General features: G+C 42.4%; 1 protein-coding gene across 6 annotated transcripts in view; it reads left to right on the top strand.

Annotated features, from left to right (window-relative positions):
• The window catches only part of CCSER1 (coiled-coil serine rich protein 1), a 735,398-nt gene that overhangs the window by 329,892 nt on the left and 379,505 nt on the right, over nt 1-26,001 (top strand). For all 6 annotated transcript variants that reach the window (XM_075090839.1, XM_075090838.1, XM_075090840.1 and 3 more), the window contains exon 7: nt 13,788-13,865. In XM_075090839.1, coding sequence (XP_074946940.1) covers nt 13,788-13,865 — 78 coding nt within the window. The remainder of the gene's footprint in view (nt 1-13,787; nt 13,866-26,001) is intronic.

Genomic DNA, 26,001 nt, shown 5'->3' with positions numbered 1-26,001 from the left:
CATTTAATACGATGTGCCATAGCAGCAGTCCCAACTCACACAGTGACAGTCATTGATGATCCTGCGGTACTCTTCACAAAGAGATGTTAACCCTACAGTCATTGTCCAAATTACATTCGAAATTACATTCTGCTTGCAGATAGAAGTGAAGAGGGTTTTTAGAGATTAACTCAAGTTGAATTTGCTGTTTGGGAAGGTAAAAGTGCTTTTCTCCTACATATTAATGGACCCTTCATCTAACCTATGTGTGCCAGGGAGTTATCAAGGAAACTTCTGTCTCTGCTTATTACAAGTCTTGTGAAGGAAAGCAGGGAATAAAGACAAACTGGAATAATGAGCAGTGAAAAATCAAGGTGAAAATAAAGAGCAGATATGAAGGGATATTTGCTATTAAATAAATCTATTAGCTATGTAGTGATATATATATATAATTTTCTATTATGAGAAATGTGACATCTATATGCTTCATAAAAACAGACTGTTTTTCCCTCTGTGTGTAATTTATGTATGTATGTATGTAATTGTAAAACATCAATCTCCAGTTCTTGAGCCTATATTTAGAGGCTTAGTTCAGCTTTCTACTTCATTTACAAATTTAAAAACATGTTTATTACTTTGTTGTCCTTGTGCCAGCTACCAGATTTTTTATATGTTAGGAGGATAACAAGAAGGGCATCTTCAAATGAATCACTAGTAAAAGAAAGACCAGGGACAGTGTCGGCCCACTGCTTGTCCTGGTTTCAGCTGGGATAGAGTTAAATTTCTTCATAGCAGCTAGTACGGGGCTGTGTTTTGCATTTGTGCTGGAAACAGTGGTGATAATGCGGAGATGTTTTAGTTGTTGCTAAGCAGCGCTTACACTGGTCAAATACTTTTTCAGCTCCCCAAGCCCTGCCAGGTGCGCAAGAAGCTGGGAGGGGACACAGCTGGGACGGCTGACCCCAACTCACCAAAGGGATGTTCTATACCATATGACATCATGCTCAGTATATCAAGCTGGGGGAAGAAGGAGGAAGGGGGGGGACATTCGGAGTGATGGCGTTTGTCTTCCCAAGTAACCGTTATGCGTGATGGAGCCCTGCTTTCCTGGAGATGGCTGAGCACCTGCCTGCCCATGGGAAGCAGTGAATGAATTCCTTGCTTTGTTTTGCTTCCACATGCAGCTTTTGCTTTACCTATTAAACTGTCTTTATCTCAGCCCATTAGTTTCCTCACTTTTACTCTTGTGATTCTCCCCCCCATCCCACCAGGAGGGAGCCAGCAAGCGGCTGCGTGGTGCTGGGTTGCTGACTGGGGCTAAACCACGACAAGAGGCCGTGCCAGGGCCCCTGTCTCTCTGCTCCACTGAGGTTTCCCCTGTTCAGGAGAGCGCCCTGTACACCGTGCTGGAGTGCTCTGCTGCAGATCATGCCTCCCAGAAACGTGGCCTGTACTGCATGAGTGCATGCCTTGAGATCCAGACACCTCAAAAGCTTTCTTTAGCCTTCCTGCGTATGTGCCAAGGCTGATGCGGGTGCCATGTTTCCATTGGCTCGGCACATGCAGAGCCATACACGCGATGCGCCTCCTGTCAAAAGCCTTCTGGAGGCACAAAGAGGGAGGGCATGTCAGTAAGTGGGAGCATGCCCCAAAGTGCCTTTCTGCGTTTAGTCTCTCTTTTCGAGGTGGTGAGGACCTGAGGGAGTGGGGCAGGAGGCGCTCAAGTGGAGGGAACATCGAATCATTGAATCCTTGAGGTTGGAAAAGGCGCTTAAGATCATCATGTCCAACCGTTAACCTAACACTGCCAAGTCCACCACTAAGCCATCTCACTATGCACCATGTCTACAAGTCTTTTAAATACCTTCAGGGACAGTGACTCAACCACTTCCCTGAGCAGCCTCTTACAGTGCTTGACAACCCTTTCATGAAGAAATTTTTCCAAGTATCCAACCTAAACCCCTCTGGTGCAACTTGAGGCCATCTTCTCTTGTCCTATCGCTTGTTACTTGGGAGAAGAGACCGACACCCACCTCACTACAACCTCCTTTCAGGTAGTTGTAGAGAGCGAGAAGGTCTCCCCTCAGACTCCTCTTCTCCAGGTTAAACAGCCCCAGCTCCCTCAGCCACCCCTCAGAAGACTTGTGCTCTAGACCCTTCACCGGCTTCATTGCACGTCTCTGGACATGCTCCACTGCCTCAATGTCTTCCTTGTAGTGAGGGGCCCAAAACTGAACACAGTATTTGAGGGGCAGCCTCACCAGTGCCGAGTACAGGGGCTCGATCACTTCTCTACTCCTGCTGGCCACACTCGTTCTGATACAATCCAGGGCAATGTTGGCCTTCTTGGCCACCTGAGCACACTGCTGGCTTATATTCAACTGGCTGTCAATCAACACCCCCAGGTCCGTTTCCACTGGGCAGCTTTCCAGCCGCCCTTCCCCAAGCCTGGAGCATTGCATGGCGTTGTTGTGACCAAAGTACAGGACCCGACACTGAGCCTTGTTGAACCTCATACAGTTGGCCTCAGCCCATCGACCCAGTCTGTGCAGGTCCCTCTGCAGAGCCTTCCTGCCCTCAAGCAGATCAACACTCCCTCCCAACTTGGTGTCACCTGCAAACTTACTGAGAGTGCACTCAATCCCCTCATCCAGATCATTGGTAAAGATTTTAAACAAGACTGGCCCCAAAACTGAGCACTGGGGAGCCCCGCCCATGACCGGCCGCCAGCTGGATTTAGCTCCATTCACCACAGCTCTTTGGGCCCAGCCATCCAGCCATTTTTTTGCCCAGCAAAGAGTGCACCCGTCCATGCCATAAGCAGCCAGTTTCTTCAGGAGATGGCTATGGTAAATGGTGTCAAAGGCTTTACTGAAGTCTAGGTAGACAACATCCACAGCCTTTCTTTCATCTCCTAAGTGGGTTACTTTGTCATAGAAGGAGGCCAGGTTAGTCAAGCAGGACCTGACGTTCATGGCCCCTTGCTGACTGGGCCTCATCACCTGGTCATCCTGTACGTGCGATGTGACAGCACTCACGATGATCTGCTCCATAACCTTCCCAGGCACCGAGGTCAGGCTGATAGGCCTGTAGTTCCCCAAATCCTCCTTCCGGCCCTTCTTGTAGTTGCGTGACACATTTGCTAACCTCCAGTCAACTGGGACCTCCCCAGTTAGCCAGGACTGCCGATAAATGATGGAAAGTGGCTTAGTGAGCACGTTCACCATCTCCCTCGGTCCCCTTGGGTGGGTCCCATCCAGCCCCATAGATTTGTCTGTGTCCAAGTGCTCTAGCAGGTTGCTAACCGTTTCCCCTTGGATTATGGGGGCGTCATTCTGCGCCCCGTCCCTGCCTTCCAGCTCAGGGGGCTGGGTACCCAGAGAACACCTGCCTTACTCTTAAAGGCTGAGGCAAAGAAGGCATTAAGTACCTCAGCCTTTTCCTCATCCTTTGTCACTCTGTTTCCTCCTGCATCCAATAAAGGATGGAGGTTCTCCTTGGCCCTCCTTTTGTTGCTAATATATTTATAGAAACACTTTTTTAGTGTCTTCTACAGCAGTAGCCAGATTAAGTTGTAGCTGGGCTTTGGCCTTCTACTTTTCTCCCTGCGTAACCTCACAACATCCTTGTAGTCCTCCTGAGTGGCCTGCCCCTTCTGCCAAAGGACATAAACTCTCTGGGTTTATTTCCTGAGTTCCAGCCAAAGCTCTCCGTTCCACCAGACTGGTCTTGTCCCTCACCGGCTCGTCTTTCGGCACATGGGGACGGCCTGCTCCGGTGCCTTTCGGAGCTCCTCCTTGAAGAATGTCCAGCCTTCCTGGCCCCCTTTGCCCTTCAGGCCTGCCTCCCGAGGGACTCTGTCAACCAGGCCCCTAAGCAGGCCCAAGCCTGCCCTCCGGAAGCCCAAGGTGGTGGTTCTGCTGGCCCCCCCTCCCTTACTTCTCCAAGAATCAACAACTGCATCATTTCATGATTGCTGTGCCCAAGACGGCCTCCAGCCATCACGCCCCCCACAAGTCCTTCTCTGTTCGTGAACAACGGGTCCAGCGGGGAGCCTTCCCTAGTTGGCTCCCTCACCAGCCGCGTCAGGAAGTTATCATCTTCCACACACTCCAGGAGCCTTCCTAGACCTATCTTTGCTCTATCTGCCTGTGACTGTAGGCAGGCCACCCAAAGGGATTCAAAGCGTGCACGTGTGAGAGAAGGTGACATGGCCCGTGAGTGGTCTAATCGTGCTCTGCCAGGCTGTAAGATGGATGGGCTCCCTTGGTGCTGGCCTTTGTGCCTGTAGACATGGCAGTGCTCTTGGTGCCTTTGTGACACTGATGTGGGGGTGATGGTGTATATCCCTGTGGCAGGATGGGACCTCTCCATGGCAGGGTCTCTGTCCTTGCTGTGCCGGTGAGAGATCGGTGTTCCAAAAGAGGCTCTATTTCCAAATGGCGATGAGGGGGTGCAGGAGGGGAGGTGCCTGGTGCTGCAGGACACTCTTCCCTCCTGCGCCTGCCCTAGCCGTGCCTCCAGCTCTCAAGCTGCTGCTCTGCATTAGCTCGTGCCCAAGCCTCCCACTGGTGCAGCAAGCAGAGCACCCAGAGCCCCACTCTGCGCTTGTCGTGCTTGTTGCCTGTGCAGAGGGCTCACCACTTGGAGACCGTGGTGTCCACCCTGCAGGGGGTCACCCCCAGCCAATGCTGTCAGGCTCCCAGAGGTCGGTTTGCCTGAAGTTGGTCTGGTGCAAGCCTCCTTTGCTCAGGCACAGCCACCTAAAGCAGGCTACCCAAGACTGAGCCCAGATGACTTTTGAAGGTTGGAGACTCCACACCCTCCCTGGGCAGCCTGTGTGAGTGTTAGACCACCCTCAGAGCTAGGACGTGCGTTCCTGTGTTCAGACGGAATTTCGTCTTTCTTCATTTGTGCCCACTGGTTCTTGTCCTGTTGTCACTACTGAGAAAGGTCTGGCTCCCTTGCCCTTGTTCCCTGCCATCAGGTAGACCTACCCAGAGCCATCTTCCCCTTAAAATGGAAGCAGAGCAGAAAACTGGAAAAGAAAAAGGGGTCAGGGGAGGCATTCTGTTTTGGTACTAACTACTTATCTCAAAATGCCACCCCGCTTCTTCCGCAGCCGAGCAGGTAGCAACCTGCTACCTGCCCACGTTCCCTACCAAAGTGTTGCACAGACACTCACAGGCAGAGGATTGGTTAAAACAAGCTGATTTATTGTCATCTTTGTGTCGCGTAAGGGTCCCAGAGGGGATCGGCTCTTTCCAACAGGATGGGCAGCCCCATCCTGTTACAGGTAGTAACAGGAGCCTCAGTTGCAAAGCCGTCTTCAGCTGGACTGCGGGAGATTCCCCAGGCCCTGGTTATGCTGAGCTCCTCCTGAGCGGTGCCATCTCCATGCCTAGTTTGCTCAGCTCTGCGGCACAGAACTCCCCAGGCAGTCTCTGGGATGAGCAGATTCTCTGTCCCAGTGTCCAAAATTGTAACTTGGGCCCCACCAGAGGGAGAGGTCCGCAGGGTCACAGGCATGGGTGGAAAAGCCTGTGTGTGACCACCAGGATATGGGTGCCGAGCTGCAGTCCACTGAGGTGGAAATTGTCCTGCTGGGCGTGCCTCGCCGTGAGCCTGAAAAGCTGCATCTCGACAACAGCGCAGCTCACGGGCCGCGGTGTGCTGCTGGTCAAGCTGGCCTCCGCCTACTTAAGTCTCAGGTAGGTGCCTGAGGTGCCTTGCTGCACTGCAAAAGTCATCTCAGCGAAGATGTTTATCTTGGAGGCGCTTGTCAGCTGGAACTTGCAGGACTGGGAGGAGGGCAGCACCATCAGCTGGCAGTGGTGCGACTGAGGCAAAAGCAGCCAGGCTGATCTCACCAACGCTTGGACCCAGCAGGCGATTTTCTCCACATCTAAGCAGGAGCGCGTGCAGAGGGTGCGTAGGAGGCACGAGATCTGGTCCCTCTGCAGCGTGTCATCAGCGTGGTGGAGAAAGCACAAAGGATCCCCCAGCAGCTGCTCCCTCGAGCAGATGCACTCCAGCGCCACATGGATGCTGGAGTGCCTTGCTGGCAGCTGCCCTGTGGTGTGCAGCTCCAGGCTGAAACGATGCCCGGGGGGCGGCTGCAGGAACACAAGCAGGTGGTAGGCGATGCTGTTCTCGTGGACGCTCCAGGCTTCGTAGGTGTCGTCCATCCCAATGGCTGGCTGCATCTGTGGCATGAAAGTCTTCTTGCCAAGCACTTGGCAGACACCAAGGAGGTCACCCACCAGCTCCTTCAGCATCTTGCACATGTCGGGCAGGCCCTGCACTGCCCATGGGGTGGACACAGCCAAAGGCCTGACAACAGCGTGTGCGCCATCGAGGGCTTCCTCCTCCTGCACGTCGTCCTCGTCACTGCTGGAGCCGTCCTCCTGACTGTATCTGTCGACGGCAAGCGCTATCTCCATGGACAGCCAGCGGAACGCAGCCAACAGGGACGTGATTCCTACAATAATCTGGAACAGCCGGTGCTGCAACACAGAACGGAGCGTGGCTTCCTCCGTGCCCCTGCTCTGCTCAATCTCCCGCAGCAGCCGAGTCATCTCCTGATGCAGATACTCCTCGCGCTGCTGCATCCGCTTGGCCGTGGCCACTTCTGTCTGGTCACTGTGCTTCAGCCCATGCTGGATGGCCAGCAGAGACAGAACGAGGGCGATTGCCACAGCCATGGCCTGGAGGAGGTGGGAGAAAAGGGAGCTCAGCAGGGCTGGGTGGGAGGGAGGATGGGGCTGGGGGAGCGGGGCATGAGGCACCTGAAGCTGGGAGAGGGGGTGAGGGAGGTGGGAGGGAGCAAGGGCAGCGCTTGTGAGCCCCGCACGGATGGGCGCGACGGGCTGTCCCAGGAAAGCGTTTGGGCACTGGTGTCGACAGGCTTGAAGGGGCCGCGGGCCCTGGCTGGAGACAGCGTGGGGCCCACCCTGCCCAAGCCGCCCTGATGGCCAGCCCCTGGCTGCGCCGTGCCCCGTGAAAGGGAAGGGACAGCAGAGTCGAGTCTCCCTGGGCCCCACCCCTGACATGCAAGTGTCCTGTGGAGACGTGGGCACTCGGCACATCCCCAAAGCCTCCCTGGGCACCTGCCAGCACCGCGAGGCCCAGGCACCTCTGTCCCCAGCCCCGAGGATGGTACCGTGCCCTGCCCCGAGGGGCTCGGCTCTCACTCCGGGTTAGAAACCCACTGGCCATCTGCCCTGTCCCCCCATCCAGCCCAGCCTTCCCCCCTGCATGCTGCACTCACCGATCGCCCAAGTCCAACAGCAGAAGGGGCTGCCTGGTGCTGCCCCTGGGCACAGCTCCCATTGTGACCTGTCCTCTGTGCTCACTGCCATGACAGCAGCATCACCCAGCCAGCAAGCCCCAGCCTTCGTCCCCACCGCCCACCTCAGCAGGTCCTGGCCATCACACCAAGGACAAACCTGCCCAGCAGGAGCGAGCTCCCAGGGGCTCTCTTGACAAAGCAGGCAGACACCCCCCCCCAACTGTAATTAACATGAAAACGGAGACTGTAGGTGGATGTCCCTGACTTACGTAGAGAAGTGCAAAGTTTTCTGGGCCAGGTGGTCTGGTTCTATGTTGTCTTGAAAATAAGAGCTATGGGCCCTTGGGCAGGGACACAACTCCTCCTCCCTCTTCTCCTCCTGGATTCCTTCTTGGACCTAGCCCTGCAAGCCCTGACGATCCAGCAAAACGCAAACCGTGTCCCTGGTGCAAGTGGAAAAGATCCTGCGGCTCCTGTCTCTGGCTACCAACTTGCCCCTGGCAAGGGCAAGCAAGGGGGGTGGAGTGGTGTCCTGGTTCCAGCTGGGACAGAGTTAATTTTCTTTGTAGTAGCTAGTATGGGACTGTGTTTTGGGTTTGTGCTGGATTTGTGGGTGTCAGGATGATGGGACCGGGCTCTTTTCAATAGTGCCCAATGACAGGCCAAGGGGCAATGGGCTCAAGTTGGAGCATATGATGTTCCACCTCAATATGAGAAAAATCTTCTTTACTGTGAGGGTGACGGAGCAGTGGAACAGGCTGCCCAGGGAGGCTGTGGAGTCTCCTTCCCTGGATACATTCAAAACCCTCCTGGATGCGTTCCTGTGCCCCCTGCTCTAGGTGTGCCTGCTCGAACAGGGGAGTTGGACAAGATGATCTCCAGAGGTCCCTTCCAACCCCTACCATTCTGTGATTCTGTGATTTTCATATTGCCATTTTTAGAAACTGAAATGCAGATAAGAATAGTAGTTTGTGCCTGGTACTTTGGTATTCTTACAATTCTGATTTAATAGAAGGAGAGGGGTGATAGCTAGCTTAGTAAATTTAAATATTTGAGTAAATTTTATGCATATTAAATATAAATTAAACAATGTGAAAATATTATCTGAGTCTAAACTATTTGAAACACTGTAGCCCTGCTACAAACCATGGACTGTTTATATACTCTATATGTTTCTTGCTGGTTATCGGCATAATAATTAATTTAGCTTAATTAAAATGCTTAAAGCACATCTTTCCAGCTATTTTTCAAAGTAGAAACAAATACAAATCGAGAAAATATCCTTCATCCTGATCCCTCCTTTCTGAAAAATATGATTGTGCAAAATATTACATTTAATGTTTTTGCTCAGAGTTCCTGAGAACTCAGAGTCTTCTAAAATAAACAGTACTAGACATACAAATGCTGTTAAGTGACAGATCAGCATCTTATCTTAAATGAGGTGAAATTTCCTACTGGCATTTCACAGCTCAGGTGATTAGCTTTGCTTAGACTGGAAGAGGAATTGAGGCTAATCTCTCTGCCTGTGTACTAAGTGCTGGTTGAGAATCAGCAGGTAATTGAAGCACTAAAACTTCATTTGGCTATCCACATCTCACCTACTAGCATAAAAAAAGGTAGGAAGAAGCGGTAGCAGCTGTAATTTATGGTTCTCCGCTGAAATGGGAGCTACGATAACTCAGGTGAGATGCAGGACCGAAGCAGCCTTGTAAGCTACGAAAGCATGAAGCTCTCGGCAATGTACCAGGTAAATGCCTGAAAACAATAATCAAATGTCTCAGCTGATAATTGCACATATTAGTATTTAGTAGAAATAATTAACTATGCCTACTAATAGAAGACCAATGAAACAGGTTTCTGAATAGCTACCTGGATTGTATTCAAAGGTGTTAGAGAATAGGCCTAAATGCATTTTAAGGAGGCACTTTTATTCTTGGTGAATAGACTGGAGATTTCAGAAAAATTAATCAAACACGGTGGGGGATGGGAGGTGAAAGCTCGTTTCATGTGTCTGCTGTTTTTTCTTACCAAAACTAATTTTGATTTTGCTGGCCTCAATTGTTCACAGTAATTCTATTTGCAGGAAGTGTACATATCAGCAAAAATTCCTCATGACGTTAAATAATATAGAAACTACAGAATTCATAGCACTTCAAAAGTATGTAGGGGAGTATTACATGCTCTGGATGAGCAACCGGAGTGCTTGGACTTGTGAGTTCCTGATTTCTATCGTTGTTTTTAACAGCCCTTCATAGTTCTGAGCAGATCACTTCCCCTTCTTTTTCACTATCATTGATAAAATGGGCTAATAATATTTAAGCACAATATTTCATAAAGATGTTGTTCAGACCCATTAATAAATCCATTTGCAGGTCTTTGATTACCTTCAGTATATCAAAATGTAACTACTGAGCTTGCTGACTGCACTTAATTTCCTAGTTCCACTGAGCTTCTAGATTATAAAATGATACTTAGCAGCATAACTTATGATACAACTAAAACTATCACCCTGAAAGTCAGTTCAACACTCATCTACTACTCCTTAGGAAAAGCTATAAAGTACACAGATTGTCTTTTCTTTTCTTCAGTTATTATAAAGATTTATTTGATCTCTAGCTCTAATATCCACTGAAGGTTTTCTCTGCCAGTATTAACTTCTTAGATCAATAAATTACGATACTGATCTCCAGAGAAGTCACTTCTGCCAACTATCATTGCAGTGTTTACCCTTGTTGAAAAGCAGTCGTAGCAAATTAAATTAGGTTCTGTCAGTGGATGATATACAGTGGATGGTCCATATTTTATTGTATAATTAACAAAGGTTGATACATAGGACTCTTCCTGGAGAAGATCAGGTTGAGGACAAGGGTTTATAGTGAGAAAATCCCAATTTATGAGGTGAGTTGAATCTGTTTTCATTTAAAGACGGCTTGCTGAAGAAAAACACTGACTGCATTTTCTAATTTTCCATTAGACAATTTATGTCAGTATACAGGTTTATGAAACACTCTGTTCTGAGGCAGTTACACAAATGGAAAAAACAAAAACAAAACCAAGCCTGTAACTACTTTAAAACAGGTCCAAAAAGAGCTGCTTTTTTTAATCTAGCTAAAATGGTAGGACTGTGTCCCCAAGCAGGATCCTGATCCTGGATCTCCAAACTGGATGCAGAAGTGGGAAAAGTTTGTTCTCTTAAACTTCTTTTCTTCCCTTCCCTTGTTATCAAGGCATTTCCGATAGTTAATCACATTCTTAACATTACTCTCTGAGGATAAATGATTTGCATAGCCTGGCAGTGGCTCCATGGTACCCCTTCAGTTGCACAATGAGGACGATGTATATTTAGGCTGATCAGCTCTAGAAATCAGAAGAAAACCTGAGCATTGATCATTGTAATCATGCAAGAGTTACTGGCAAAATGATAATAATGTCCATTTGCTGGATTGTAACAGTCTGCTTCAAATTAAGAAGTGGCCTAAAAGCACTGAAGGAAAAGCTCCCAGGGTTGTTTTCTGACATGGGCAAGACAGTGTTTTCTAAACTGTTGTTCTGAGAAATACTTGAATTGCTTGGTATTCAGACATTTCAAAAATGGAGTTTAAGTGATTAAAGCTTTACAACATTCCAGAACACTCCAGAACACTCAGAGGTTTCCAGCGACTCAGGGAAAAGGCTCAGTCTACAAAACCAAGCTGTGGTATCACTGTGCATCGAAAATCCATTTTAAAATGTTACAGTTGCACAGCAAAGTACTGCAAAATTAGGAGATATCCTAATTTACCTAATTTTGCCTAATGTGTTTAATTATGGTACAAATGATGTTTAACATCTACTACAACTTATAAGTTATGATTATAGCCTAATGGTGTAGCAACTTCTAGTTAATTTATAACTAAAATCTGTCAGCATTAAGCCAGACTTAGAGTGAGTGCAGCTTTATGAGAACAGAATTGATTTAGGCAACATCAGATAAAAGTCCTTGCTGAGTGAATTCCTCACAGAGGTAGGGTTTTTTTGCAGATGGGGACCTTTGGACTGCAAAGTGTGATTATGACAAATACCTCGTGGATGGTAAATTTAGGTGGGAGGTGTGATGTTGTTTGAAATTGTTAGTACATTCCTTCAGGATGACAAGCTGACAGCATCTCTCAAAGCAGTGATTAGTTTGGAAAGGTATTTTTTAATTGCTCAAGAAACAACCCTTTTGGTACTGTCTCACTCAATTCCATGCTTTAATAAACTGTGCTAGCGCCACTGGATTTAATTAATCTACACTGGCAGAGAAGCTGCTCTGCATTCCTTCGAGAGGAAAATTGCTGAGGTTGTTGGAGGGACCACTGAGGGTATATATGCATGGACAGCTGTAGCCAGACATAAGCTCTTCTGCCAATGCTCCTATCTGGCCAGACACAAACCATTTGCAGTCCAGAAGCTATGTAGTCACGGTGCTTCTACTAATATACCCCACCTCTCAGCAGCCTTTCTAACTGAGGCACGGTGCCACATCAGCGTAGCATCCAGACATGGGCCAGCTCGTGTACTGTCATCACAGAAGAGCGGATGTTTTTCTGAAGCCATTGTGTGGATGTGCCCTGAGAAGTTTTCTCAAAGCAACTTTGGCATCCTCAGGGCTGTTTGACCGTTCTTAGATTCCAGCTATCACTGAGGAACTTGCAGGTCATGTAGAATACAGGTACCAATCTGCTTTGCAGATTTTCCTACTGAAGCTGTTTCAGTGCTTAAAAAATTGTATTGCCTTCCTGCGCACTTCTAATTGCAAATTAGGGCACTTGATTTGGTTTGGAAAGCAGCTACTTGGTATTTTTCCCTTTTAGATTTTTTTCTAGTCTGTGTAAATTAAAAGACAAATAGTCCTCAGCGGTACTGTTGGCTTCTAAGACAGAACATTCTCTCAGAGGCGGTCTCCAGTTTTGTCTGCACTTTCTGTTTAATCTAGAAGAGCTAAGTTTTTCTTCCTTTTAGTAAATACTATCAGCCGGTTTCCTTGATCATCAAGCGCAGGAGTCCGTGGTAAAATGTGTAATGTTTCTGAATACCAGAGCAATAGATTCAACAAAGATATTGGCTTTCTGACATGCTAAAATCTCCCTTATTCCTCAACAACTTCTCTGTGTTCCATGGGTTATAAGCTACCTCTCTCTCTCATAGGAAATAATTACCATGGCCCCCTACTTTCTCGTTTACTTGCATCCCTTTTATTTAGCAAGTATCTGTTGTCTTTTCTTTCAGGTATGGTGTAACTGATACTTATCTAATTAAACTCAGTGATTTTCTCAGTAGGTGTTAACTTTGAAGTCTGTGCTTTCTACTTCAGATCTAACAGGGATTTCATACCCAAAATTTTGTCTCAGTTTTCATCTTGTACCAGTTGGTTGAATAAAACACGGTATCTCTGCATAAAAATCTTCTGATGAATGAACTGTTAGAACTTCGTGGGTGGAGCGGTATTCTTCACTTGCAGAATTTGGGCTTATCGAAGGGGACATAACAGAGTCACAGTGATGTGAAACCAGATACCTAATTAGTTAATTGCATAAGCTGAACTCATTAAACCATTCTGCATTGCAGTGCCACAGCGTGAAAAGGGAATGAACTTCTGGCCCCTCCAAACTTATTTTTTTATGTTCTCCATTACATCTTCTCTGTTTCATTGTTGTTGGTGGTGGATTTTTTCATTTTAGTGCTTAAGGAGTTACTCCCAAGAAGTATTGTATATTCTAGTTTTCTCCAGAACAATCTTGGTATTATTTGTGTATTTTCTTAAATCCAGATTTTCTTCTTCTATTATTATTACCATTCCAAATTATTAAGAGTTTCCATGCTTCTTTTCATATCTGTCACATCTGTAAAAATAATGGCTATGCTAACCAACAGGTTACTGAAATACCAACTAAAGAGAGCGTGGTTTTAAATCAATCTTTCAAGCACTTTGGCTGGATAGGGCCTTTGCAGTATATTGACTTATTTTCATTATTAACTTTGCTGTTCACTGTTTCTTTTCATTTATTAGTGCTCATTTGTAAGATTTGTTGACTCATGTGAAAATGATCCTTTTTTAAACTTTGGTCCAAATACTTCCCTGCAATATATTGTTTTCCAGTCGATTTTGCCTTTAAACTTCACTATTAGGCCATCCAATAAATAATAACTAAATAAATAAAAATCATAGCTTGTTCTAGATTAACAAATTTTTGAGTTCTCAGTTATCCTTTTGTATTACTCTTTTGTAGACACCATATGTTTGTGTACTTGTGCGTATATTTCAGTCTTTGAATGGAGAGTTCATTTAAACTAAAGAAAATGCAAAGTACTTACCCATTAGTGAAATACTTCCTTTTACTAATGAAAGGTAAATACAGTACCTATTGCAGTTGCTTTGTCAGTCCAATTCTATTGTATTTTCAGTGTCACTTTTGAAAGCTTTTTTTCCCAAAATGTAAAAAGATGTCCATAAGATTTGATTGGAAATGAGAACTCCTGTGTGCTTTTCTTTCAGAGTACGGACATGAGTCCAGCTAGTAGCACCACCTCACTTCCTGTTAGCCCGCTTCCTGAGGAGCCATTATTTTTCAAGGTATAGCTGATTCATTTAATAATTAATATTGTATATGAATTTTAGCTAATCATGTTATCTAATGTACTATGAAGTGCTATTACTACTGCTTCCTTTTCTTTAAATTACTGTGATATCAGCAGATGTTCTTATGTATCACGATACCATGCAGTTTTCAGGAAGACCCTAGAATGAAACATTATCCGTTTTAAGATTATTCTTCCAGCAGACTAGAGCTATAACCTACAATTTATAAGACCATGTTTTTATGTCATCTGCTGATGATACATTTTGATATGTGCATTCCTGTGTATGTCATTTTTCATCAACAGATTTGCCTTTATATTGCATTTCAAGTACATGTTTTAATGAAACCATGATTAGTTACTGCAAAGATACAGGGGATGTTAAAGATATGTCAAAGAACAGTTTTGGCATAAATCCACTGTAAGCCACAGGCCTGTCATTTTAGTTAATTTTAATAATAAATGATGGGATGATACCTGCAACTTTGTAAGGTTTAAGCTGTGAGGAACAAGTCGGTCTATGTCACTTTTTCACCTGACTTCATGGTATCCAGTCTTGGGACCCAGAATGGCCTGAGACAGAGCGCAAGTATCGGAAGGGCTCTCCTGAGGCCAACCAGCTATTCGCAACAGTGCTGCAGCTGCAGGCGAAGCAGTCGCCTCGCCAGTTGTTTGCTGAGACAAGGAAGAGGCAACTTGGGTTTTCAGCATCGTTGCCTCAAACCTGTGTCACGCTATGGGCAAAGTTACATTCACAGGAACGTCCCTTTTAAAACTTCCCCTTTCCCCAGTAAGTTTCTGCCTACTATATGAAAACAGTTAGTAGCTTGGCTTATGTTTTCAGTCGCTTTGCGATGACACTGAATTAAGGCTGAGGAAGTAGAATTAATGAAGTTTGAGAATGTAATGTTTGTGTCTCTCCTGCATATGCCTCCAGTGCAGGAAATGCAAGCCTCCTTCAGACCTGGCCAACCCCATATAAAAACTTGTGTGTTTCCTGCCCCCCTCCCTCCCCCCTGTATTTTGTATGTCTGTGCAAGAGTTGTACCCTACAGTTCATAACCAGCTAGCTAGCCAGTTCATTCCTGTTACTAGAATGGTTAAAGACTGTGCTTGCTTGGTGGTTTCATCAGGGGATTTACAGATGGGATATCCCCGGTCAGCTATTCACGGATTCTCATTCCTCTTTTGGGGTTTAAGGTTTTCAAGACCCCTAGCTCTTGGTCAGATTTGGCTGCAATTAAGCAACATTGTGCCAAGATACTAGAGCACACATGTCTTTTTTTCCCTTGGGAAACCACATTAAATGCACATTGAAGTCTACTCAATATTATAAGGCAGATTCAGTAGTTATTGTTTCTCCCTGTGCCTGGGAAACCACTAAGATATTTCACATACAAATAAATGGGCTGCTCAGCTCAGATAAAGGTGTAAGAGGTAAGAAAATCTAACTTGAAATAGTTACAATAAACTCATGTTTTTAAATCCTCAGCTGAAGTAAGCAAACACTGCTCTGCATCAAAAGCACTCTGACAAATATACTGTAATGCATTTATTTATTTTTCAATGAATTGGTGCTTGTATATCTCAAAATGGGTTGCCAATGATTTCTTTGAAATGGAGTAGTTGCTCTTACAAAAAATGAAAGTTTTTCCTCATATTAAGGCTCCCTCCTTTATATGTTATAGTAGAAAATGGTGCAAGAAACTGAAAAAAAAAAGGCAGGAAGCATTATTTCATCTTTCATTTTCTGTCAGTTTTCAAAACAGGAAACATTTTTCTTTGGAATTCAAGTAAAATGGAGGACAGACCAGGAGAAAGTCAAATGCATCTCACAGCCAATGCCCTTAAGTAGAAATAAAAGTAATATAAAAAGTATCAGTTTCTGTTATTTCTCCCTGACTCACTCCAAGAGAGAACAATATTGTTCCAGTAGTAATGTGAACGACTGGTTTTACAAGCCGTAACCCTCTCCGAATACTGTCACTTTATAGTACTGGCTTTCAATGATGGGATGATGCATTTCCCTTAGCAACATGATAATAACCTTTCCCACCTCCTTGCTGTAGAAATGAAGATTGAAAAAGAAATTCCATTCTGTGGTTTTGAAAACACAGGTGTAACGAAGCCGGGCGGTATAAACGCTGCATCTCTTTGGGATAGTTGAAGATCTCTGATCTAATGAGCTTTTATATTAGACTGTGAAATGAAACCAAGCCCCTGTTCTCAATCGTACCTGTTGTTATACCAAGAAAGAGAATTGTCCTTTCTTTGATATTGCCAATTCATCTTCAAAAGGAAGTCTACATTTCTACATAAAGAAAGAATGCAAATCCTGTCATCATACTCTTACTATACCCAATTTCACCAAAGCAGATGCCTGTCATTTGTAATCCCACAGCATATGTGTTCTATATATGTGAAGGAGAATCTAAGCTTGTTCAAAAACATTTTGAACAAGATTTTGAATTTAGTCTAAGGAAAGTCGGAAGCAAGATTCCCATGGGGGTGCTTGCATGTTGCATCTCAGCTCTGGTAACACTGAACTCAGCTGCCATTTTCACAATATGTTGTGTGTACTGTGACATGCAGCACTGCCAGAAAGATCCAAATCGTGTGAGACCATACTCAGGGATATTTGGAGGACGGTCTTTTCCAGTGCAGCAAGAGATACTCCAACTGGGTACATTGTGTACCATTATTTTAATGGAATCATTATGTTTTATTTATGTTAAGACAGTACCTTTAAAGGAGTGTCAGGGATACCTAGCAAAAGGAATAGATAACAATTGAGTAAGAAATAAAGGTAGGCAACTGAAGTGTTATATAATCCTACAAGCAGCCCTAAAAAAATGAAAACATAAATGTATCAGTAATGCCATTCAGCAACCTTTGCTCCGTAGCTGTTGTAAATAGTGAAATAGTAATGGAATTTGGTTTTCCTTGAGGAAGGAGCAACTTTGCACAGTAACCAGAAGTACAACCAATTTTTCATGTGGCTTCGGGTTTCCTTCTCTCTGTGCAGTTAGCGACACGCATGCGTTTGGAGCAGTCTTCCCTAACCATGCTCTTTAAAAGCTTAGAAAAAAATCCTGTTCAGACATGTATGCAGGCAGTGCACTTTTGAAGTGCTTTTCTAAACCAATTTTTGATAAAACACTCATAGGCATTTCTTTTTAGTGAGGGTTATTTTTATGTCAAATTCCAGCTTTCATTCCTCTGCTGTTTTCCATGGTTAAAGCTATTTTAAAAAGCAAGATCTTTTCTGGTATTATGGAAAAAGTTTATTTCTTTTCTCACGGAAGAACATCATCTTTGTTGGTGGTTTTACACTTAAACCTTTCTGTAGGGAGAGTCTTCCTTTGAACAGAAGTTTATCCTTCTGTCCTTGTATAATATTTCTTGAAGAGTTAGAGCCTTGTCTTGAGAAAAAGAGTTATGTCACAGTTGAAAAATTTCAGAATTAAGAATTTGTAATACAACAGAGCAGACTGGTATTTGTCATGCAACCTTAACTCAAGTGTTATTCTAAGTTATATTAGCAAAACTGTAGCTGGCTCAAATCTGACTGACTCCTAATTTTGACTACTTAAATCTATGTTCATAAACTGTAATAAAAAATAATCTTGGCTTTCATGTAGAAGATCAGTTAAGGAGGGGGTATTTCTGAAAGGTCGACTTAGCAAGCAATGTCTCATCCATTTTTTATAACCTGTTCGTTTCTCCTACTCATTATCCTGTGCTTTATTATAACAGTGCTTTATTATTTTTGAAATTATTCTAAAATATAGTGGCAGGCACTTTTAAGAAGGGATCTATGACAGCCAGTTAGTACATAAGATACCTAATATTACCTAATTACACATTATCTGTTATAATGAGCACCAGTCTCACTGGTTATTAGACACAACCACGTTGTAAATAGTAACCATAATAGGAATTTATTATAGCAATTTTTAATTGCATTTCAATTCCATGATTAATCTCAACCATGCTTGACTAATTGGCATTAAATGTAAGAAAAAAAAAATCCTTACATTCTTTCCTTTCTGCTTTGAGGGAGCTGAGAATTTCCTTCAGCATTTATCTTACTGTGCTCTGACTTCTGTAATTAATACTCTTGATGCTAATTCCCTGAGTAAGAAATGGAAATGCCAGCACAAGTAGCAAAAGCTAACAGTCCTTAGCAGGGTTACCACTGCTGTAGGTCTAATAAGGAATAGATGTATACTAAATTAGGTCTATACTAATAGTTCTGCTATTCATCCTGCAGCTCTGCAGGCTCTGTAAATGCCGATCTTTGCAGTGACTAACAGGCATGACTCTCTGGCAGCTCGTGATATTTGTGCATACAACTTTAACAAGAGATACATTTTCCATCTGGTCAGTTGTCAGAATACTATTTTTACTGCAGATGTTTGGAACAATCAGTGTAACAGTCATAATAATGATTGATGGTTAGCCAAGGTGACTTATCTTTGAGAGCGTGACTTTACAGATCTAGCTGAAGAATGAGGTCTTGTCCTAACTTCGTCAGCAATGATGGCAACAAATTGGGCCTAGACTTCAAAAAGCTTCTTATGCTTGTGGACTCACAGCCAGCCTATTTACCCTCTCTTCCTTAAATGCACTATTTCCAATATTTTAAGTATTTGCTGGCACTTGCATAAGACCATGTTAATGTATTGTTTCTTTTTGTTTTCAAAACGGACTCTGAAATAATCACATAGATATTACGACCCATGGGCAGATACAGGCCCAGTCATTCTCTTTCATGGGTTGGAGACCTCATTAGCTCTTGTTCCTCTCATTCCATGCTCCACCTGAGTTTCGGCTTCCACTGAGCAGCATGTAAGCTCTAAAGGCTCAGTGTTTTTTGTTTTTTGTTTGTTACAGAAATATTGTTGGTATTTCTACTAAAGTGAATAGAGTTAGAGAAGTATGACTCACTCAACCCCACCTCTCCTAATCTGCTCCCCCCCCTCAATCTCCAGTTTATTTTTAACCAATCTCTCATTATTCTTCAGTGGTTTAATCGATTCCTCCCACTCTTTACTTTTATTTTCTGTATCAGTATTCACTTTTTCTGACTTCTTATGTCTTACTGCTATAGCACAGACTTTCAAAAGTCATGTCATACAGCAGCTTTCAGCCTTCGATGAAAGCCTTCAATTTTGTAATTTCTGAGAGAAGACTTACACATCTGATTTGTTTCACAGGCTTTATCGTTGTAATTTATGAGATCTGCAAAAGCGCTGAATTTATTCTGAAGGTAGGAGAGAGAATTAGGTGTTATGGGTCCTGTTGCAAGAAGCACCTGTACATCTATTCATCCTCTTTTCCTTTTTCTCAGTAGCTCTGTGCACACTTTTCCTAAGGAACAGGGCTCTGCCAACAAGTCTGTCTGAGCAGAACCACATCACCTGTTTCATCAGTAATATTTGTATCAGCTCATCCAGTGGGGTGTGATGTGGCTGTGAAATTCTCCTCCTAAGCTTTGTCTGATATGAAATTGAGTGACAAAGAGTAATATCATCAAAGCAGACCTCAATGGAAAAAATAAAATACATATACACACCTGTGCAGTTTTCCCCTGAGCTAATAATTTCTTTCAGGTTTTAGTTTATCCTGCCTGTGAACTGATTCTGGGAAACAAGTTCTCTCTCCCAACGTGCTCTTTGTGTCTGCCATCAATTCTGACTTCTTGCTCTTGTTGAAAATGCTTATGGCCAAATTCGAACACATCTTTATGTACCTTGTATGTGTCCATTGAACAAGCTTTCTAGTCTGCTGTGGAATCAGCAGTATCTACCTCTTCCTGCAGGTTCTGAAAGGAGGAGATACAGAAGGCAATGAAGCTACTGTACAATCTAGAAATACTGCTATACAATTTTAGGAATACTGTATGTGAATTAATCATTCAGGTAATGTTACTGTTTAGCTACTTCGGGTTATTAGACTTCCCTGCATGAAAGTATTTGATTTAGCTCTTTTAGGGGTGAGTGAGAAGAAACAAATAGACTAAATAAGCAGTCCCCCAAAATAGGGTAAAGACCAGGACAAAAGACTGCCTCCAGGGCTGGGTCTCCATCCATGTTTGGTTAGTGGCACTAATTAACCAATCTAAGTGTAATAAAGTGTTAAAAAACAGACTGCAGAAGAGAGTGAACATCAAGAACCCCTCCATAGATATTCTTTTCTGAACGACTGATTTATAGTTAAGGAAGAATTTGTCACCCAGACAAAAGTGGTCTTGCGTGCCTATGGGTAACGTATACCTGCCAGGCTTCATGTGTGGAGAAGACAAATATTTACATGTTCTGAACACAAGATGGTATTTCCTGACATCACCATTTCCTTCAGGGCTTGCGGCTCAAAGTTTGGTCTGCAAACAAGATAATTCAAGAGAGGTAACAGCTGAAGGCCCTAACATCCAAAGTGTGGAATCATTCCAGAAAACTTAAGTGAGCTCAGAAGTAGTGTTGTCCTGGTACAAGGACATTTTAAAAGATTTAGCTGCTGCTTTTTTTGCTTTTTTTTTTAAACTTTAATTTTTATTGCAGGGAGCGTAGGTACAACATATGTAACTTCCAGTGTCACTGATAAAACTATTGGAAGAGTCAGGAATGAGACTGCAAAAGGTTCAGGAATGAGACTGATTTCCTTCTGCCTCTATGCCTTGATCATAGCTGCCTTTCTTCACGAAATTTTGTGAACATGAATTCTCTTTTATTTTAGTATGTTTTCCTTAATTTATTGAAACTTTCTTTGTGAAGTGAGGGTTAGTTCAATATTGCAAAATTGCAAGCCTTTGCTTAGGCAACACTGATGCTTTTAATGCTATAAATTCAGTTATTTTCTCAGTGAGCTGCATGTAGAAAAAGGATTAATTTCTGTCTTACTAAAACCTGCAAAAGCAACCAGAAACACAGACGATGCTTCAACCAAAGACATGCAGAAGGATCACCATTACTTTTTTTCAGTTAAGAGGGTTTCCGGCATAACTTAAAAATCAATATAATCAGTACTACAAGGGTAAATATTAGGTTCATTCAGGTTTCTTCCCTCAGGCAGACACATGATCACACAATCAATTTTGATACATACCTACAGGGTAGGTTTGTCCTGCTGAATACTCTATAACTAAGATTAAAAAGTCATAAAACTTGTAGCATTACAGGTTGCTGGAAACGTGTTATCTCTAAGACTATAAAAAAAGAGATTTTCTTGAAGCTCCGTAGGAGAATCCTGATATCCCCAGTAAGTGCACTTAGAGTTCTTTGTCCTAATCATCTCAATACAGATAGTAAATCCTCCTAATTTCCGTTGGCTAGGGACTGATAGGCATAAATAAATCTGGGGGAGGACATTGGCATTTGGAAAGCACGATGAACCTTGTTTTAGTGAGCAGAATTATTCCAAGGGGTTCAGAGTTAAATTCTGTTTAAATCAGTGGCGCAGTGCCCATTGACTATAGTGACATGTGTCTTCAGTTTATGGATGGCATGGATTGTCAGAGGCATCAATTTAGAAGTGAAAATGTAAATCTGTACATTTTAACCCCATCAATTATTTTAGAGGTAAAAATGTAAATCTGTATTGACTCTTCAAACCCAAGAGTGTTTTTTGTGGTCGTATTGTTGTAAATGAGGTAAAATTGGAGTGTTTTAATGAATTTCATTCAATGTAATTAAAATGTGGGACTGTTTGCAATGCACGAATTTATTTAATACTAAAGATTTGGTTTCCAGTGTCTGTTAGAACAATAGATGTTTTCTTCCTAGAATAAACAAACTGGGGACTTGAAAATGGGTCTTCTACATCTCAGATGAGTATTCTCACAGTAGCAGGTGCTCTCTGGCCACTGATTGCATTTTTCCATCCAGAAAACCTTTGAAAGACACTTGAATGGAAACCCAACATTTTTTTGAAAAAAAGTTTTGGCTTCGTCAAATAAAAGTTTTCAAATGGAAAACATATCTGAAAAAGTTCCTTGATTCTTCTATTAAAAGACATACACACCACTTTCCCAGTGTCTAAATAAGTAATGTTAATGACCCAGCAACATGTTTGCAAATGTAAAACTTCACTGTAGGAAATATGGGGTTGGCATTTTGAAATTCTTATCAAGTTAGATGTCTCCAAAGTCCAACACTAAAAATAAATGACTGATTTTGATAATGGTCTCCTAGAGTTTAGAGAGACAGATATTTTGGTGAGCTATTTAGACAGCTATTTAGGAGAGTGGCATATATTCTGTTAATCATAAACACCTGAAATTAAAAGCAGGATTTAATTGCTGAAACACAGACACCTTGTGCCACTTAAGAACCCCAGCTATATTCTGCCTTTCTGTATTTGCCTTTCTGGTAGAGCAGAGGAAGTACTAAGAGGTGATGAATAGTACTCTGCTGTAGTTTGCCTTTTTTTACCCTTGTGTTCCTGGTTGGGTGTTTGGTTTGGGTATTTTTTGTTTTTTTTTTTTTTTTTTTCCCTTCCCTCCGCTTTGGATTTCTCTCTTGGTAAAGTAATAATCTCCCTTATGACCCATGTATTTAGGCTGGGTTGTTTAATTTTGCTGAGGAAACTGGCTTTTGGGGAGACTTTGAGTGTGTAAAACAACTGAACTAGGTGGCTTGCAGCATTTGGTTGTGACTCTTCTAAATGCTGTTCCTCTTCCCACCAACTCTATGTGTGATTGTATAACATTAAAGCTGTTTTCTTCTGTTTAAATATTAGAAGTATAACACAGTTACAGCATTGATGAGGTAAGTTTCTGATTTTTGAAAGGTGTGATTTGCCCTGACTTTAAGCCATAACACCTGTGTTCTGTTTATTCTTTGCCTTGCTTCCAGTACAGTTCAGTACACTCATGATTGGTAAAGAAATATATTTGCATGTTTAAAATGATGTCTTCAAGCCTCATCATTTCTTCAGGAATCATGAAGTTGTCTTTTGCCTATTTTCCACAAATTTGATAAAAATGGGACAAGTAAAAGAATATTTTTATTTGTTTATTGAAGGGTTCTTAAATGTAGCTGAATGAACTGGTTCTGAACAGGGGTCTGGGAATGTTATTTCTCATGGCATGTGTAGGCTGAATCTTTATTTGGCCTTCTTCATTTGCCAGAGATTAATGAGAGCCCTGAAAGGTATTGGGGAGGGAGACAATGGAAAGTGTCGGTCACTTACTCCTTTTTAAAATGTCAAAAAGCTCCAGTCTCTAGGCTGTAGGCATGTTGCATTGTTGTCGTGGGGAACATGTATAGGAAAATGCTATTCCCACAAGTATTTACAGAAAATTGTGACAGCTTTTAAAAATATAATTTTTAGATACTGTAATACACTTTAAAACACTTCAAATGAATAAAGGTGGATATGATGCACTTAAAAACTGCTGTTTGAAAAAAAGGAGGCAAAAGAAAGAAGAGCACTGCCTTCATGGCTGAAGGAGTTGATAATGGGAGGGGGGGGAAATGCTTGTAAAAAGAATTAGTAATTTATTTCTGACTAGGTGAATAATGAACAAAATAGCAGGTTGTCTGACAGAAGTTCACAGGGAATGTATGAACCAAGGAAGAAATTTCTTTTTTTCCCTCTTAAATTTGGTATTCTCAAGCAATGAAGAATGCTATAGATGAAATGAATAACACAGTTTTAATTTGGTTAATATTTTCTAATTATTTTAAACTTGCCCATCTATGAGAAGATCTGTATGCTGTTATGGGTAGCCTTGTGATAGATTTTAGCATTTTAACCAGGAGTTCTAAAAGATAAAATCAGGGCTAATGAAGGTATAGTAGAAAAAAGTTCTCTTTAGGTACATGACAGACTGTAGATGCACCTGATTCCCATATCTGTAGCTGTAAAACTCAATGTTTGTTTGCTTTCATAAAAGGCAGCTTTCCTTTGTGATAAAATGATCATTTCACTTCACAGGATCTGGCTTTGTAGTTAATTCCTAACAGTTTTTGATCTTGGTATGAGAGATGAACAGTGATCATTTATGTTCAATTACTTAGACTTTAATGGGATTAAGATTAGCAAGGGCATAGTGGATCAGGATATATGAACAGTGGATTGTATAGGTATCCCTAAGTAGAGAACTGAGGGTATGAAAAGGGATGGAGAAATCCTTTTCCACTGTCTCTGAGAACTTCAGTTCTTAGGCAGCAGATAATAAAGTTCATCACCGTCAGCAGCACGATTGCTTTTTGTTAGGAAGTGGGAATGATGGCGACCTCCTGTCCCTCCCAGCCATTTCTTTACTCTTGTAGTATTTACTCTCAGCAGTATTGTATAGTCCAAATCATAATTTGATTAAAGTCACCTTAGAACAGGCTTTTCACCCCCTAATGGTTTTGTTCCTCTGGTGTCTATCTCCTCCATTGCTTGAAATACACATTACCGTTTGCTGTAACTGTTATGTTTCTGGATGTCTTCAGTAACAAAGGAAGGAATGAACAAGCATAACTAATTTTTTTTTTTCTCCTCTGCATGGCAGGATCCTTCCAAAACAGAGCGAAGTTTCAGATTTATGTGAAAGGGAGTAGCATATAATGCTCCCCATGACTGTACAGAGCAACTCTTTGTTTCTGGTGCTTCTAACAAGAAGTGGAAATAGCCAAATTATTTAAATAAATCAGTAAATAGAAATAAGGTTCAGGAAAAAAATCAGTGTACCTAAAACTGAACAAAGGGTAGTTTGGATCTGAGGAATAAAGAGGTGTTTTCAAGAGCAATTAAATAGTGAGTTTTTACAAGCAATGTCAAACAAATACTATTGATGAAGTTTTTTGTTTACCTTTCACTAAAATACCTGAAGCCTCACTTCTTTCATGGGCTGCTATATCTGCATCAAAGTTAAAATGCCTAGGAAACACATGCTAACTGAAAACCTGCAGGGTGTAATTATGTATCTTATAAAAAACAGATGCCATAAAAACCTGAAAAAGATAAATAGGAAGAAAACTGATGGCAATGTTTGCAATAAAGTAGTTAATTTCGCATGCCAGTGTTAATGAATTTGGGAGTTTTACACGCACACACAAAAGTTACTGATTTTTTTTTTTTTTTTGTACTATGAGAGAAAAACTGCAATTGTAGTTTGCAACTGTGAAGCAGGATGAAGTTAGGATACTGTTTGAGAGGGGAACTAGGAATGTAATCTTGATTTGTTGCTGTTTCTGTGTGATTGTTTGGATTGTTATAGGTCAGTTTTATTTGTTTGATCAAATGTTCAATCTCTTTGAAGTGGTCCCATATTTGCAAGCTCAGTAGGCCAGCATCTTTCTGCAAGCAGTTCTGGATGATCATTGGCTGCTCTGTCCACAGTGTGCTCTGCTCACTGAGCAGCACTAAGAGGAGGGATTTTGTGGAAAGGAGTTTGTCAAAAGTGACCACTTGAATTCTCATTGTCATATTGATACAGAATTACATTTGGATGAGAGAAGGTTTTCCTGTCCCATGGAAACATCAAACATTTTGGACGTTCCCCTGCTCTGCACAGGCATAAAACTAGCAGATCATAAGCCATCTTATTTGCCCACCCCTAGTTATAAGCAGCAAAGCCTTTAGCTGTGGTAGTATGGTATTTGTCGTAATTAGAGATGACCGGAATGGTACTTGTGGCTTCTTGGTATCTTCATTATTTTGCTTTATGCTCTGCTATATTCTTGAGGTCACTCCTTCAATTGCAAGTTTGTATATTTGGTGTTTATTGCCATGCTTATAAACATCTTGAATGAATAACATATACAGGCCTTTAAGTTATTCATCCTTTAAGCCTTTTCCTTCAGTCTCCTCTTTTGAATATCTTTATCCTCTCTCCCTCTACAACCATAGAAAGGTTGATTCCAGTACTCTTCGTCTGATTTTCATAATTATTCTCAATGATGCATGAGGATGAATGCAAATTTATTAGCAAAATGATAATTCCTTATCATGACAAGAAGAAAATATACAGGATTATCTGTCCATAAATTAAAACAACATTATTATTGGGTTTAGTCTACTTTATAAAGCAGTACATACCTCTTAGACAGAAAGAGGACCTTAGAGTAAATGAAATTAATTGGGAAAAAATTAACAAATGTTATGAAGCTATCATTTTTTTATATATATCAGTACTG

This window comes from Phalacrocorax aristotelis, chromosome 4 (assembly GCF_949628215.1).
Source record: "Phalacrocorax aristotelis chromosome 4, bGulAri2.1, whole genome shotgun sequence".
NCBI lineage: Eukaryota > Metazoa > Chordata > Aves > Suliformes > Phalacrocoracidae > Phalacrocorax > Phalacrocorax aristotelis.
The sequence above is the reverse complement of the archived record's forward strand: the minus strand, read 5'-3'. Positions and strand labels throughout refer to the sequence as shown.